Raw genomic sequence first — 17,236 nt, forward strand, 5'->3', positions numbered from 1 at the left:
AAATCCTCCCAAATGAAAGGTATGAGTGTGATGTAGAGCACCTGGAGTCAGCGTTGCAGTGAGGGCCCCGTTAGAGCAGGGTTGGGTTGGAGGCTGGATTGGGACTTAGTTTCGTAGAGATGGAATGTACACCCTCCGCCAGGTAAGAAAGACTACATTGTTCCTCTATCTGGCAGAGCAGCCACCAAGGGAGTGAGAGGAGCAGGGGGAGACTGGAGGGGAGCATGTCTTACATAGCAAGTGACCATTAAAATCCCTCTCCAAAAATCCCCTTGTTGCCCTGACCTGAAACACAGTGAAGAGAAAACTCACAAAGACTATGTGTTAGGTAGAACTGCCTTATTGTGCAATAGCTTTCTCACAGATACTCTTTTATTTCCCAATACATGTTTATTTTTATGCACTGTGAGAGATGGTACAGTGACAACGACGGTGATGCTCTGTGCAACAAGTAGGTTGATATAATTCACTTCATTTCTCATCAGTGATTTGAATTATATTAAGAAATTATTAAATGGACATTCTGAAATGTTTGTTACTTAATTGGCCCTCTATGAGTCCAAATAATGTTGTGGCCTAAAGTTGTTGACTCTAAAGCCTGCAACATCTTGGTTAGACTACTTGATGCAAGCACGTGTGAAGTTGAAATTAAACAGCTTCAGTGTGCAACATCTCCATGCAACACATTTTTTTTTTTCTCCAAAGTGCATAGCTGAAAATATACACGATAATCACTTTCCTTGAATTGCAGTGGATGAAATAACAGTTTTTAGAAAGTTCAACAAAAATAAATAAGATTTAAAATTGAATTTTATATTATGTATTTACATACTTATATTCTTATGTTTCTCTCTTCAGCTTGATTTTTGTAAATAAATAAAAAAAAACCTAATGCAATAATTATATGATGAGTGCATAGAAACACTTATCTGTGTAATACACACAGCAATACACTTACTGTTCAAACGATAAAGCTTTTGACAGATTATGACAGTCACATGGAGTGTGAGAAGTTTGGTGTATTTAATGTTTTCTCCAAATGCTGACCCGACTTTTTACAGTGAAAGAAATACTAATCACTAAACAAAAACAGAGTTGAGAAAGTAGTGTATATTCAAAATGTATGAGAACATGGAAGGTTTAGTCTGGCACAGTCCATTACATCCCACTGAGACATAAATCACAATGTTTTCTCTGTCATTGTTCTAAGATGGAAAATGTAGGTGGCTGACAGAGTCAAGAAAGGTGAATGTCTACCAGGAATCAAAGAAGGGACTTCCCAACCCGAGTTCCTAGCACCCAGCCCCTGACTCAACCACCGCCACTGCATGCCAAAGAGCACCCTGTTATTACTCTGACCACAGTGGTTTTGAATTTGGACACAGTTCCCAGGTCAACGCCCATGTTCCCTGTTTGTGTTTGTTTGCTTCAATTAGTCTTTGACATCTCTCCCTTCCAGCTTGCCTGAACCTCACTTGGCTGTCAGCCTTTATTTATAGAGCACCTCAGTGCCACGAACAACTGGACTTCAAATGCCGACCCAACCTGCTGGGTGGGAACTGGCCGCAGTGAACTCACTCTGGCTTTACATTTCATAATGATTTCAGAATTTTTTTGGTGCAGTCTGTTGAGTGTAATTTGAAATTAATGGTGAGTTCCCTCCTCTCTCTATCCTGGCATTCCTGTGACATTTGATTTATTCATTAAAGATTAAGAAGAAAAATGCTGCAGCTTTGGTTTTGTCTTAACTTCCAGAAGGCTGTATCAGACTTGAGTGGAAAAGCCACCTCTTCTAAACAAAAATATGGCATGCTCTGGGTTGTGGCATCAAAAAGGGAATATTTTGGGAGTGAGTTTCTGGGAAAGAAAAAAAAGAATGCAGATGACATGCATTTTTAATCCCTCATTAATTATGAACCCTCTTGATCCGATATATAGAAAATAAGGCAATTTTACATTTTTCCACTGTAAATGTTTAACATTTAATAAAAACAACATGTAGAAAAAAGAAGGAACATATGTAGTAGTACCCAATTGACATTCAAATTGGTGAATCTATTTTCACTTATTTATTTTTCAAATGAGCTGGATTTGAGATGACCTTTATTGAGTTTGATGGTTTGAGCAGCATTAAATCGTTGGACATTGAACTCAGAAATTACCTCTCCATGGTTGTTTTGTAAAGCGCCTATCATGGCGGTCGCAGATTGTCACTACCTGAAAAATAAGAAATGAGGAACCTGAATATGCAGCATCATTCTTCTGAATGTGTAAATACTGTCTGTGCTTATCTCAAGATTCCTAGATAACGATAATGTTATGCAACTACTGCATTGTATTTCCAGATTATTTCAAGATAGCTCTTATTTCATTATAGATTCACATATTATAGAACTGGTGTTAGAAAACGGAATTGCAAATAAGATCATTGAGCAAATTTTAATTAATAGATTTTTTTGCTTGTTAGCAGTGCTGTGTAAGTATTTGTGTGCATGTGTGCACATAGGTAATAGTACATATACATGTCAAGACTGGTTATTATAATAATACAGATGCGGAGAGGGGACGCAGGGAAAGGAGGATGTTGACTGGCGGAAGCTCTGCTTACTGCTGATAAAAGGACCACTTGGTTCTTAGGAAGGGAACTGCTAACTGCTGTGGTTGCTGGCATTGACTGAGGATAGGGTAGCAAGACACAGTGTCACACTACTTCATTCGGTCCATCTACTTTTATGCTGTTAATTTCTACCTTTCAAATCTTTGTGCACAATAATAAGATATATTTTCTCCATTTGAACAGGGACTCTATGGGGATGTTATTAGTGTGTAATAGCTTTATCACATCTTGCTTTTGAAGATTTTCTGCAGAAGTCTATTTATGCTTAATTCGTAAGTTATTATTCAAGGTTCTTCAGCTATTAGGTGCAACATTTTTCTAATAGCTTATTTCATCTCCACCACCAACTCTGCCAGTCATCATCACTATCATAAATCATAAAAACACATAATGTATGAAGATATTTCTAACAAGGCACGATGATAGCAATGCTGATAAGTATGAGGTATTTAAAGGCAGTACACTGTTTCCTTTCAGTCATTTTGAAATTGTAGTGGCTGAATTGTGTAAACATAGTGTAGTATTGCAACATTTCATGGCTTTGCACAGTACTGTTATGAATTCATTTCACCGTAAGTTCGATCTCATGACCGTATGCAGTTGAACAGCTATAAACGATGCACGCATATATTAGGTTAGAACTGTATGTATTCCCGTATTACTTGAAATCCAAACCCAAAAATATCTTACAGTAAGGTCAAACTGTGATGTCATCTATGGAGTGAGATAGAGGGAAATCCCCATCATCCTGTGTTTCCAAACGTTTCCCAGAAGTGGGAACTAAGATAATTGGAGTTGGTTAAATGTAGGAGGATCCTGAAAAAGATGTTGATGAGTGTGAGCAAGTTAAAATGGCTTGTAAATGAGAGCTTGGTTGTTACTATGCAATGCTACGCATTTTTTTTTTATCATTATTCAGGACAATACTATAGTTTAACTGCAGTGTTCCTAGTAGTTTTTGACTCTCAGCCTTAGTGGTAGGCCATTGGGGTTTAGCCTAAACACATTGTTTTTAACTTCTGCAGGTCTGGCATAGCTACAGTGGTGGTAATTAAAGTACATTTACTAATGTGGATCCTGTATTTACATACAGTGTGTGCATAACGTATAAGCACAAAAGTATTTCATTTTAATCTATTTCATTCTTCCACTTCACTACATGACAGGCGTAGGGGGTTAGAACGAGATTTCGTGATTACACGACAAATTCTGCTGATTAATACAAAATCTAAACAAAAAAAAAAATTTGATGTACAGATTAAACAAATTTTCTGAAACATTTTTAAGATTAAACCAAACCAAACAAAAACGACAACAACAAAAACCAAAAAAAAACAAACGATCAAAGCATTTATTGTGTTTGTTTGGGGAAAAAAATATTACAGAACGTGCATTATGTCTTACTATAACCTTGGCCAACAGAAGATGTAAAAGAAAAAACAAACAACAACAAGAAAACCTTTTTCGCCTGCCACTGCACTGAAGAAGGATGAAGAAATAAGCTGTGCTGTGTGTTGTTTGGTGTAAATCAGGGTATAGGGTTGCTTGAAATCCTCTCTTTTAGTCATCCAGTTATTGCATTATACAACACTACTTTTAACTTAACATAGTAAAACCGGAATAAATTAAATATTTTTTCTCTACTGGCAGCTCTCCCTTTAGCCAATTGACCTTTGCCCTGTACGTACAATGTTACGTATTGCGTCACCCAATGAGAAGGAGCCTCATTTACTGTACGTGCTACGTAGGCTACGGTTAGCCTGCTAGCTGCTCTGCTAACACGAAACAAGATGGATTCTCCCATTCTGGTAATGTTTACGACTTCTATTTATTTTCCTCAGTCGTTGTGTCGTTATTCAAAAGCTTATCTACTATCACTTCATACAATCTATTTGGTCATGGTTGTTTGTTGAAGCGGTGAAACTTATCTATGGAGTTCACAGATGCTTCCTTTGTTGGCTAACTAGACTGTAAATGTGAGTTTCGGTGATGTGGAAGTGGAATGTCTTCCTGCCTTCTTTCAACCTGGAGACTAATCTTATGAAAGATTGTGTGTGTCATTGTTGAACTGTCGGATTGTGTCTGTTTCTTTCACCCCGTGATGGCTGCAGGTCGTAGTTCGTTTTCACCGAGACAACATCTGACAGATAGCAGCGGTCACACATGGATCGCCAGTTTAATTTAATAACAATCATGCGTTGAAATTAAAATCGGTGCTGCATCTGCCTCCTCCGCAGGAACCATCTCTATATACTGTTAAAGCAGTTCTGATTCTGGACAACGATGGAGACAGGCTGTATGCCAAGGTAAGAATTAGCCTACACGGAAACTAAGTTAGCGTGCATTTCCTTGCATTAGGTTCATTTATTTTAATTGAAGTAAAACAGCAGGCAAATTTTCTCTGTAGAATGACTATATTAGTGGTCATTTTCCATAAGTACATAACCAGTCTTTTTTATATATATATACACAAAACAAGAATTACTATATTCTGTTCCAATCAAGGTCCTATATATAGGAATTTACATTAACCCCCTTATTTCTTTTCACTTAATATTCATAAAAAAATGATACAATCAAAGGCAAAAATCTTTGCTGAAAACATCCTATTTGGCCTTCATATTCATATTGGCAACGAATCCCACAAGATAAAAATCTACAGGAACTTGATCCTACCTGAAACATAACCTGTGAAGTCGAAGCTTTCTATCTCTTTTAATTGCTCTCATTATTGTCTTAAACTTATAAAAATTTCCCATTGCTCTGGGTGACATGATCCTTTATCACCATTAATATGGTGCCACTAATTAAATACTCACTGGAGCATCAATAGCATATTTTCCAACCAAAGTACAGCATATTCTTAGGTGTTGTTTGCAAAAACGGCACCAAGGAAATGATAAGTATAAAATGCCTCTGTTGCTGCAATAAAATCTGCGCTCTGGACTAACTACATTTACATTACTTTTTTTTTTTATATTTGTTTGTTTGTTAGTTTGCACTACTTGACTGTCACTTTATCATTGTCACTGCCACTTTATGTTTTCTTTTCTTTTCTTTTTTTTCTAGTACTTTTACTCATTGTTTCAATTCTGGTATTTTTTTTTCTATGCCTGTGCTTGCTGCCATAACGACAAATTTCCCATACATGGGATAAATAAAGTATCAGTATCAGTATCAGTGAGTGATTTTAAGAGTATCCATGTCACCAGTAGGAAGGAAAAGTCTTAAGAGCTAAGCAGATATCAATAAACTGTATATATTGGATCTTTATTTCCCACAGTGAAAAGAATAGCATTGCCACCACCTTTATTCTTGCAATAGAAATTCAAAACAGTTAAAGTGGTTTAATAGGAACTTTTTAAATTCAAATGTGTCTGCAGTACTATGATGACACATATCCAACGGTGAAGGAGCAGAAGGCTTTTGAGAAGAACATATTCAACAAAACTCACAGGACAGACAGTAAGATATATTGATCATATTTACTAGAATTATCATTCTTCCCTCAGTGCATATCTGATAAAAAATATTTTTCTGTGTGTGTACACCCTCAGGCGAGATCGCTCTACTTGAGGGCCTCACTGTTGTCTACAAGAGCAACATCGACCTCTTCTTTTATGTGATTGGAAGTTCCCATGAAAATGAGGTAAATTTAATTTCTAGATTTTCACAGAAGAAAAGGCATCAACTTCTTGAGCAGTGATCTTTACCTTGTGTAATATATTTTAAAATAGAAGGACACTTGGAGGCTTCCACAATTTCATCTGTCCTTGATATTCATCATCTTCCACTGCTTAGCAGGTTGCGGGGGGGATTGGAGCCCTCCAGGGTGTACCCCGCCAAAGTTTTAAAATTAAATTTTACACGTCACATTTTTTTTTTACTTGCCGGCTGTAATCACTTAATTAACATATATATTCAGTTTATGCATATTCGTATACAGACTAAAGAAACTTGTACTTGTCTCCTGAAAGACATTTTTATTTTATCATAGAAGAAATTGGTGAAAATTGACTTTTTTTTTTCTTTTTTTCTTTTTTTTCTTTTTTTTTTGCAATGATTCATCTAGAAAATATATTTTGAGCTGTATAGCAGTTTTGCCTCTTGATACATATTATTCAGGAGCCATGTCATTATTATGTCATAGTATATGCGGCAATAAAAGTTATACAAAAATCATTCTCAATTTACTACTCCAATCTACTATCTATGATCTAATAAACCAAACAAAACATTTTATTTTATTAGTTAAGTTTAGAAGTTCTACAAGGAAAAAGTTTTCAGAAATTGTGTGCCTTCGTGAAGATATTAACATTTTGTGAACAACATTAAGTGAAAATACACAATACTTCTTGACAACTCTTTTTCTCAAATGACACTGTTGACCCATAAATCATGAACAGATTTTGATGTATTGTTTTATTTTCAACAGCTTATGCTTATGGCTGTTCTAAACTGCCTTTTTGATTCACTCAGTCAGATGTTGAGGTATGTTTTGGCAGCTGTTATTTATTCCCAAAAAAATGTCATGATACATTAATTTCCTGATATCTACAAAGTTTAAGCTCAATATATGTTTTCTGTCTTACTCTGTAGAAAAAATGTTGAGAGGAGGGCTTTGCTGGAGAATATGGAGGGTCTCTTCTTGGCTGTGGATGAGATTGTGGATGGAGGGTAAGTGAAAATTAAGCGACCTGGGTCCTGTGATGCAAAGAAATCACTTGGAAAAATTATAAGTTTTAGTAAAGTGGATGACTAACTGTTAGCATGTCTTTTTGCTGCCTCCCTCAGGGTGATCCTGGAGAGTGACCCACAGCAAGTTGTCCACCGTGTAGCTCTCCGGGTAAGCTCTGCTCCTGACCTGTCCTCTCAGAAATATAAAGCAAAGCTTGATGTTGCGTTTGTCAGCTGTAAAAATAACATAATTGCTTCTGCAGGGGGATGATGTTCCTTTGACAGAGCAGACAGTCACCCAGGTGAGAAAAACATCCTGTCTTGATCTTCTCTCTGCTATAAAGTTTAAAAGCTCCATTAGTTTATTGACATTACTTCAGCACCTCTGAACACAAGGACATTGTTATTGCGTCTTTCTCCTCTACCCATGCTTTGTCACTTGCCTTTAGGTTGTCATATATTGTATTCTCTTATATACATGACAGTGTACACGACTCCTAATTATTTTGTGGTAAGGTGGTTGGTAGCCAACGGTGGTTCCTGTGCTTAACTTCTTACATGAGTCTGCCCGTGTAAGTGAGCTCTTTTTGATTAATGTTGTCATTTAAAAGGCCTGAGACTGGCTACCACCATCCCTCCTCTGGCCATGATTAATAGCTGTCGCCAATCTTCATGTTTTATGGTTATGATTCAGCCTTTATTCAATGAATTAAGATGATTAATTAAATCTTGCCCATTACTCCTCATTTCCATCACTAGTTCATCCTTCTTTGTTCATTATTTTGAATTTGTAACTTTTCTGTTCATTCTTTTTAGCTCACCAACAAAATGCACATCAATTTTATTTTATTTTATTTATTTTTTACTACTTTTCTCCCAAGTCTTTGTCTCATTTGGTATAATCTTGTTTTCCTCCACAGGTTCTTCAGTCTGCCAAGGAACAGATCAAGTGGTCGCTTCTACGATAGTCCCTCCTATCTACCAGATCATCAGTTTACCAGTGAGCCACTGTTAAGCCCAGTCTTAATGGCACTGATCCACATGCTCTTTGTCCTCTGATTTAAACTTCCTCAATCAAAGCTGTGAGGGGTACCACTGGCAGATCCAGTCCCACTCCTAGATTATTTTTTAAGCAGACATTCATTGTATGACAAAATCCTAAAGATAAGATATGGTGTACATTCCAGTCTCGGGTTGGTCTGTTTTATAATGTATGTTTTTTGTTTTGTTTTTTTTTCTTCTTCTTCTTCTCTTTTTTTTTCTCTTTTTTTAATGACAGGATCTGGGTGTTTAACTGAGTGTATTACTCTATAAACCATTGATAAACCTCAACTTTGCCTATCACAACATTCCATGTGTCTCCAAGAATAAGACTTTCAATCCATTTGAGGTCGACTCCTTCAGATCACTGTACTATATTTAAACATGGTCTTATCACTTACTGTACATGAATACTATGATTAAAAACTGTACAATTAGTATGACGCCACTGTTCGGAGATATATTTTTTAGAATTTTCTTTACATTTGAGATCTTCCATCATCAGCTAACATGAATAAATTTGTTGACATGGTTGTGTGAACAGATTTGGGGTGTCCAACACTACATGCTATGTATTGAACTGGTTTGTAAGAGCTAGTGTTGCTTTAGTTTAGAGATGCTCTGCTCTTTGATCCTCAAGACCTCAGCAAGAGCCAAAGAACCCTAGAGCAAGGGCTCCATCTCCTGGCTTTTGCAACAAAGTGCTGACGTCAACGCACACAGATACTGTTGACAATAAGACAGGGAGCTGGGGGGACCCTTTCATGCAGCTGTGATCAGGAGCTTACATTGTACTGTGTGCTGTCACATGCAGATAAGTTTTATGGAGTTTTCCTTGATTCATGTCTTGCCTGTAGAGAGGCACTGTGCATCATGAATTGTGTGCTCCCATGTATGGACCCCCACCTTCACACATTAACGCCATACACTCATTTTAATGCAAATGAAGGATCCACTCCTGAGAGAACTGGATCTGAGAAAAGGCACTACATCACGTTGATATCTGATGCATATTAAAGGAGCTGAAATGACAGATCTGCTTTGTTCCAACAAGGAATCCCCATATGTTCTCCTGCCGATCACTTGAAGGTTTTCTTTTTTTTTTTTTTTTCTGGCAGAGAACAGATCCAACCATGCCTAATTTGAACCACATCAGGTCACGGGTCTTGTTACAGAGCTTGTCTCTTTCTCCTGTCTCCTTGGAGAGACCTCATGTCATCTTCTGTATGTGGCATGTTATGTCATGTCCATTGGTCAAACAGACATGTCACAGCATGAGAACTTAATGATTTTGCTGCAGATTGGCATATTTAAGAAGTTTGCGTATCTGTATTTAATGAAGTCACAGGGATGATATATTTACTAGCAGCAGATTTTCGTGAAAGAGCTCAGACGAATTAGTAGTAATATTGAAATAAATATCATTTATTGGCCCTGGTGGAAATTTCATATATCTTTCACTGGCAACAAATAAAAATAATCCCCAAAACAGTTAAATAAAATTATGTTACATATCAATCATAGCTAACATTTGGGAAATAATGTATGTATAAGCACCTGGATGCATGTGTGGCTCGATGTTTTTGCATACAGCGAGAGCAGGTTAGTCTGTGGTACTTTATGGGCTCTGACCTGCGGACTCATTGGGCTTTGCTCCAGTTTGTTTCAGCCCCTTTGAATCTGTGGCTCTTTATGGCTGCAGATATGGCATGAATGGAGGATGGTTTGTTGCTACTTTTAAGTGCTTTACAGGAGAAGGAGCAGTAAGGAAGGGAGAGGTAATCACTATAAATGAACTCCATTATCACATCAGTTTACTGTTATCGCACCAGTTTGCTGGTATAATTAGGACAGCTTCTGTCTCAGTGTGTGGTTTCAGTAAGAGGGAGGACCATGAAGGTTAAAGAGGACATGGTTAGCAGAAGTAGATGGTAGTAAATGTGATTAGATGAGATTCCCGAGGGGGCACGATAGAGATGTGTAAGGGTTAAAACTTATTCCCCCCAAGGTGCCTCTCCAGATCCTCGCTCTTCATCTAGATAGCCCGAGGCACCATCGGCAACTCACTGACTTGCTTTCATTCGCTAATTACAGTTGCACCATCATAAAAAACCAGTGAGGTAATTTATATTAATTATATGGGAATGAGTATAACAGTTTGAAACGCCATGGCTTGACATGCTGTACATAACATGCAGTAAAATTGTCAGAGATGTGTGGGCTAGAGCTTTGTAATTGATCGATGCATAGAGTGAAAGAGTCGCTCTTTTTCTTGTGTGTGTGTGTGTGTGTAAGGGTGGACTGTGAATTAGAGTCAATAAATTATCATCATCTGTAAGCTTCAGAGTCTTTATGTCATAGTCAATGGGCCTGAGCACCCATTCAATGTCTTGCCGGCTAAAGAGAAACAACGCTGGGGAAAACAATGACAGTATGTTGGATCCAATACAGTAAACATATTTAAGGAAGTGCTATTATATTGTCTAAGCGGGACAAAGGGCAAGACCCACATGATGTTTAATGACCCAGTGTATTAAAATTAACAAGGCCATTTTACCTCTACTGCTCTCCATTTCCCCTCAGTAAATGATGCTAAGATTTAACATAATGGTTTTAGTATTGTGTTCAGGAAAGCAGTGTAACATGATAGGAAATTGTTTCTTATCTGTTCTTAAACCGCATTAATTCATTCAAAACAAACTAAACCAGCACATCTACAGAATCATTGTAAACATAGCCTTTTAAAACAGGCTATTAAAGGTGCATGTGATGGTCGTGTGTACAGGCGTGCGTGTGTGCATGCATGCATGCATGCATGCAGAGCGAAGACGGTATGGGCCCAGGCCTGTTTCCTCTGCCTGAGCAGCATCCCAACAGCATGATGTAGTTTATGGCCCCAGTTGCTCTCTTCGGGTCTGTTTATGGATTCCCATAGAACCGAGAATCATGGCCACTCCAGGAAAAGACTGCCAAAAACAACACCTCCAACACTGGGCTCCTGCCTGCCATTGCCATAACTCAACACACTGTTTATGTTGCTGAAGAGAAAAAAACAGTATTCATAGTAATGACATAAGATGACTGTAAATTCTGATGCTAATGTTTAATTTTTTTTTGTTGATGTAAGATAAAAATGTCACCGCAAATGTGGTTGCTTTATTGGATGTCGTTACAGGTTGGTGAAAAAATTGTGGGCTTTGTTAAGGGAAAGCTTTTTTCTTGGGGTTTGAATAGCATTGCCTTTGCAGGACCAGTTATTTTATGATACCTATAAGATTTATTACATGAAAATGTTCAACTTTGATAGGATAATGAAAGTGCACCACCAAGGGCATTGTTAATCGAGGAAATATTCTACCTGATGTGTTTTCCCTCTGCTGTTTTCCCCACAGTTGTGTGCCAGTGCAGTGCATTACTCTTCGCAGAGAGCATACTTTAGAAGAGTGATAGAGCAGGAGCACTGGATGTGAAAATACTCTCTGGTCAAAACTATGACTGGTAAGATGCAGCAGGGCCATGTTGTGTTTCTTTGTGCTTATATGGCAAAACAAAATTCTCAAATGTAGTAGCTCAGGTTTTCTGTGCCGCAGGGGAAACTCCCATCATCCTCTTAAGCTGCATGGCTGGAGCACATCTGGTTAGCGGATGGCCTCAGCTGGACCTGAGTCGACCCCTCCTCCAGCCCCTGACATGCTGGCTATAATCCTGAGGGCAGTGTGTTTCTGGGTGTCTGTCGCTGCCACTGATGGTGCTGTGTCATGACAGTCAGTGGTTAGGGTTTGGGCTACTGCTGTTGTTAAACAGTCAACACTAAGTTGGGGTCTAGCAGTGATGCAAAAGAGCACTAAAGGGAGGCCATCAGTCATTTTCACTGTAGACAGTCAACATCAGAAAGAGCCCTGCTGGCCATAAAGCTTTATGAGCATTGCTGTTGGTGTTACTCAGCTTCCACTGCATCCATCTGGGTCTTTCTTCTTTTTTTTTTTTTTTCTCTCTGGCCATGTTTAGTCTTGTTTTGCTCAAAAAACTCATTGGCAAGCACTTCGCTTCTTTACAAAGTCTGTGTGCGTATTTTTTTGTAGCAGGTACTAAAGAATGTAGAGAAAAGCATTTTGTGTGACATACCTCTAAACCCTCAGTTTGTTCCCCCCACACTCTGTCATCTACACTTTCTCACTTTCTCCCCTCCCTCCCCGCGGATTCCCCAACCACACCACAACACCGTTAACAGACGCAGCCCTGACAGATTTACTGCCATCGTCTTTCCATTGGCCGCCAGCATGACAGCTGAGATTTAATGCTGCCTTGTCATTGGCCAAGATTTGACAGGTAAATTTATGGGTGCACTGTGATTTGATGCCTCCTGCCTTTGAAGTGAGTTACAGCTCTGTGCCTTATAGGACACAGAAATGGTGTCAGGTTGCAATCGTAAAATCTTATCCCTGAAGGGAGGTGGCTCTGGAGTATAATAGTCCTGACGTCATGAGAGGAGAAGAGACCTTCTTGAGAGCACAGCAGAGAAACAGAGACATTTGTGATAGGAGAAAATGCTAGGAGTCTTTCCAATGAGAGCTCTGAACGCCCAAATAACATCACACTATTCTATCAATGCCAAAGACGTGGAGCAATTCAGCTCCAGAGATAGAGGCAGACATGGAAAGCTGCCATTGTGCCTGTCTGCATGCACCCACTTTGCTGTTGATTTGGGGTTTGTCTACCTGAATGTCTAAACCTTACTTATTTCTCCTCTCATCCCATGTCTCCTGTAATCAGCAGGTTTTTGGTTGACTCAGAGGTCAGAGGACCCCAAATGACTGAGTAAATCACTATATCTCATCGCCGATCAGCAGCAGCAAACTGCCAAAGTCACTTTGGCATCTGACTACTGTATCTGCTCAGTGCAGCTCCACTGTTCGTGCAACACCATCATCTGTCTGCGGCTTATCTCTTCATCAGACCTGACAGTCTATCGCAACGAGATCCCGAAGAGTGAGAATGTAGCCCTGTAACAGCCTTGACCCATGGAAATCTCTAAGGGTAAATAGCATAGCTGCCCCTGCCCCGTCTATCAACCCCTAGTGAATTCATGCACCGTTTCCCTTGGATATCAAATCCCTCTCTTTACTCTTTCACTTCACACTTGAGGTCGTCTGCTCAAGTGGAAAATTGTCTGAAAATGGAAAGACAGAGGAAAGCCCTGGACTTGACTTGTCAAGTGGGATTGCATAATTTTATAAAAGACCTTCTCGTGAACTTGCTAACTTGGGGTTACACAGCATGCCCTCTGACAACGTGCCATGTCAGAGAAAGAAAACAGGTTTTACATCTTAAGCAGATATGATCCCTCTGAACTCAGGGGGATGATGGATAGCTCGGCGGTGTGATAGAAGAGGTTGAGACAAATATGTCTCTAAAGAGTTATCTGTTTAAATTAAGTCTTTTCTGTAGGATCATGCACTGTTTGTGAACCTTTGTGAACCTTTTTTTCTGCTCTGTGCGGTGTGTCCTCAATATGTCACTTTGATTCATTTTAAGATGGTGGAATTATTTAATTAAGAGGGATTCTTTTACAAAAACCTACTATTAGAGGTTATTGAAAAGCTTTGGTGATAGTTGATATTCTGATAAACATACATGCCAAATCTTGACTGTGATGATCTAAAACTGACCTAGTCTCCTTATGGTATTATTATGGTTAATATTGATTTAACAGGACTAATAGCCCACAGCCCTGCTTGTGACTCTTGTGAGAATGTGCTTTGGCAGAGTTCAGCTTTAAGTTAAATGCCAAACCCAGAGTCATACTTTCAATGTGAGTTATTGTAATTAATCCAATTTGGGAGGTGGGGGGCACAAATGTCTGTGCCAAACCTCGGAGCAATTCATTTAATAGTCGCGGAAACATTTTACCCAAAACTACAAATGTCAACCTGAGACTAGCATCAGGATAAAAGTCAAGGCATCGTGTGTGATGCATTATTAACATAAAAGTCTGCAGTCAGTCCAGTTGATCCAGAAATATATCACAAGCCAAGTGGAAACCTTGGCCTGGTGGGAGTGTTAGAGTCAGATCACCAAAATCAGCTGAATCTGAAGTTTTCATCTGTCCATTGAACTGTTGTTGAGATGTTTCAGTCTGTTGGTGGAGGAGGTCACTCACTGATATTGCCATCCCTAGATCCTAATAAACAAGCAAAAATTGCCCAATTTCCATATTAAACTTAATGACAGTGGCCACTACATGTGCCAGTAAATCACCTTCAGCGCACCTGAGTTTGTGTATTTGTCTGTCATTAGCCTGAATATCATGTAGGGCCAAAGCCAACAAACGAAGCTGGAGATTTGCTCAGCTTAGCTCGTCTGTTGGTTTGTTTGCAGTAACAACAATGTGGTATCTCTGATAAAGGCTGTACAATCCTACAGTTGATAACAATGAATCCCACAAACAATACAAGACTTAACCATCAGCGGCTCCGCGCCTGCCTACCATCATAAGTGATGAGAGAGCAGTTCATGTGAAGTTACATAAAGCCTTCCTGCTAGCATGTTGCCCCTTTTAAAAGACTATTACATGTGACACATTAGAGGAATTCTTCGGTGGCGTTTACACTGAGGGACCGACAGTACAGCTGGTGGGTTGTTCCCTGGAGAAGTAGCCCAGTCCAAACGTGTCCCAACAAGCTGTAGATTAATAGGGTGGCGTAAGGCCAAGGCATGTTAATTTATCTGTCGAGGCTAAACGCACCTCTGTTGGAAAGTGATTTTTACACTGTCGGCGGGGCGCCGGGGTGTCCGTTCTGTCAAGGGGAATGTGGATGACTCTTGGGCCAAATAAATCTTAACAACAAGGTCCTGCACAACTGAACTTGATCTTTGTAATTGCATCTTCATGTCACAGACCTTTAGCAAAGCTATAGATGGCATAAGAGAGACCCCCCCTCAGTACCCTGCAGCCTCTTGACCTCCTTTGTCCATTCTCTCTAAATATTATGAACATTTTTTAAGTGGCAGCGAACATTGTGTGAACCATCTCTACACTCATCTGCAGTGTTGTATAAAAGGAGCTAACTTGCACAAAGGTTGTGTAATAGCTTCTGTCGCTGCAGAAAAGGGCACATTGTGTCCCAGCTGACGTGACCGTTAGTTCACATAGCTGAAGCAGCTTAAAGTTAACCCCTACCAACTTGCAGATATTTGGATTTCACTGTTATGAGCCAAATTGCTAAAAGAAAGAAAGAAACAAAAAGAAGCAAATTTTAAAGTTGAGGGTTGCAAATTCCACCAAAGTTTCATTTTCATGTATGAATATTCATGATTGGAACGTATCAAAACGTGCAACTAGGCTGAACGTAACTTTTCCCCTGTTACCCGTCAGCAGGTGACTGTTCCCACCTCAGAGTTTTATTTTGAGGAGCGGGAATGATGTTTGCAGGCTCATTAATCTTGTTGAGTAACATTAATGAGAAAAGTGGCGGAAGGCATCTGAATATGGGACAGTTTGAGGCACAGTTTGACAGGACACTTCCCTTTAGAGACATTACGTGAGGCAGGTGGCCTGTAGACTCTCTAACAGCCTTATTTAAAACATTTTGGTACCAGTAACAGTAAGACAATGGCAACTTACAGATACTGTATTTTGTCATTTTGTTTACACTTTGGAGGCCATTTTGTCCATTTCAGACTGGTGTAAAATGGCTGCCATGTGTGAAAATGCCTTTCACTTAACCAACTATTCTTTGATTTTGCGCTGTTCAGGTTCTCATATTGGTATGATGCCTTTTGGTTATAACGTAGACCAGAATTCAATTACATACATAATTTATTTATGAATAATAGCCCCGAGCATTGGAGAATATTACAATAATTTGTTAATCATTAATAGGTAGCGCATTCACACTTTCTATTCTCATTGTTTGACAAGAACTTAGAATGTATGGCAAATTCTTTCATGTAATATCGAATAATTATTGAGCAAGTGTGATAAGTCAAATTGATGTTTTTACATCTGTGCTGGGACAAGTGTGTTAACATTAAAATGTATGTAAGCGAGCAGCGAGTACGGCAGCAGGGGCATGTTCTCAGTTTAATTTCAGATTTCCTTTCACATCATGTCTGTTTTTTATTTAGTGGGGGAAAAAAAATCTGTCGTGTTCTCATTTAATGTTATGTCTTGATCACCACTTACAGCAAACGCCCTGTCTGTGTGAGCGTTTGATGTTAACTTAGGTGTCCAGGGAAATGGGAGTAACCTGGACAGATGAATTGAAATTTTAATGATGAGCTGCACCACCATGCTGATGGCCATGCAACACCTCAGACAGCTTAAATATCACCGCTAATTAACACAGAGAGGTGGGCTGTCACAGGCATGATGGATGGTTTTTTGGAAAGGCGGGTGGTGGTGGGGGGTTGCAGATTGCTGCTTTCAACCAACGAGTGATCCCTTTATTAATCAAAGCCTGAGATGAAAGGCTCTTCCACACCTTGGGGAGAGGGAGATAGCAGGAGCCATTGTTGGGAGGGTTTCATTTATTCACTGTGAGCCTGTGATGTATTTGATCAGGGGGCATCCAAACATTTGTAGGACACAGAACATTTTGGCTTTTTTTGGGGGGGTAAACCTCTGAACCACCCATATGTTTACAGAGCCACAAATGTGCAGTCAGCTGAGATTTACTAGTTGTTTTTCTGTTTGGACTGTTTTTTCTTTATGCCTCTGACAGTAGAGGTGAGCTGGCTATCAGTCTTGAGAGCATTCTCCTCCCTCATGGAGCGCACAAGGCAGCAGACCAACACTCTGGGCCGACTCCCATGATCAGTCTTTCTCACAGAGATGATTTCGAACCTAGATGATTTCAGCACATTGTGTATGAAGATGGAGTGTTATCTCTCCCTCCCAGA

The 17,236-nt window shown here is 39.3% G+C and overlaps 1 protein-coding gene across 2 annotated transcripts; it reads left to right on the forward strand.

The window, feature by feature from the left end:
• The first annotated feature begins 4,347 nt into the window (after window positions 1-4,347).
• On the forward strand, window positions 4,348-9,415 carry copz1 (COPI coat complex subunit zeta 1). 2 transcript variants are annotated; one of them, XM_029505995.1, is made up of 9 exons: window positions 4,348-4,425; window positions 4,855-4,923; window positions 6,001-6,082; window positions 6,175-6,266; window positions 7,053-7,108; window positions 7,217-7,294; window positions 7,412-7,463; window positions 7,558-7,596; window positions 8,215-9,404. In XM_029505995.1, exons 1-9 carry the CDS (start codon window positions 4,408-4,410, stop codon window positions 8,260-8,262), a joined length of 534 nt encoding a protein of 177 aa, XP_029361855.1. In that variant the 5' UTR covers window positions 4,348-4,407; the 3' UTR covers window positions 8,263-9,404. The 2 variants fall into 2 exon arrangements, with proteins under 2 accessions (XP_029361855.1, XP_029361856.1); XM_029505996.1 differs by lacking the exon at window positions 7,558-7,596 and having other exon boundaries at window positions 7,412-7,451; window positions 8,215-9,415.
• The last annotated feature ends 7,821 nt before the right edge of the window (window positions 9,416-17,236 follow it).

This window comes from Echeneis naucrates, chromosome 7 (genome assembly GCF_900963305.1).
Source record: "Echeneis naucrates chromosome 7, fEcheNa1.1, whole genome shotgun sequence".
NCBI classification, from domain to species: Eukaryota; Metazoa; Chordata; class Actinopteri; order Carangiformes; family Echeneidae; genus Echeneis; species Echeneis naucrates.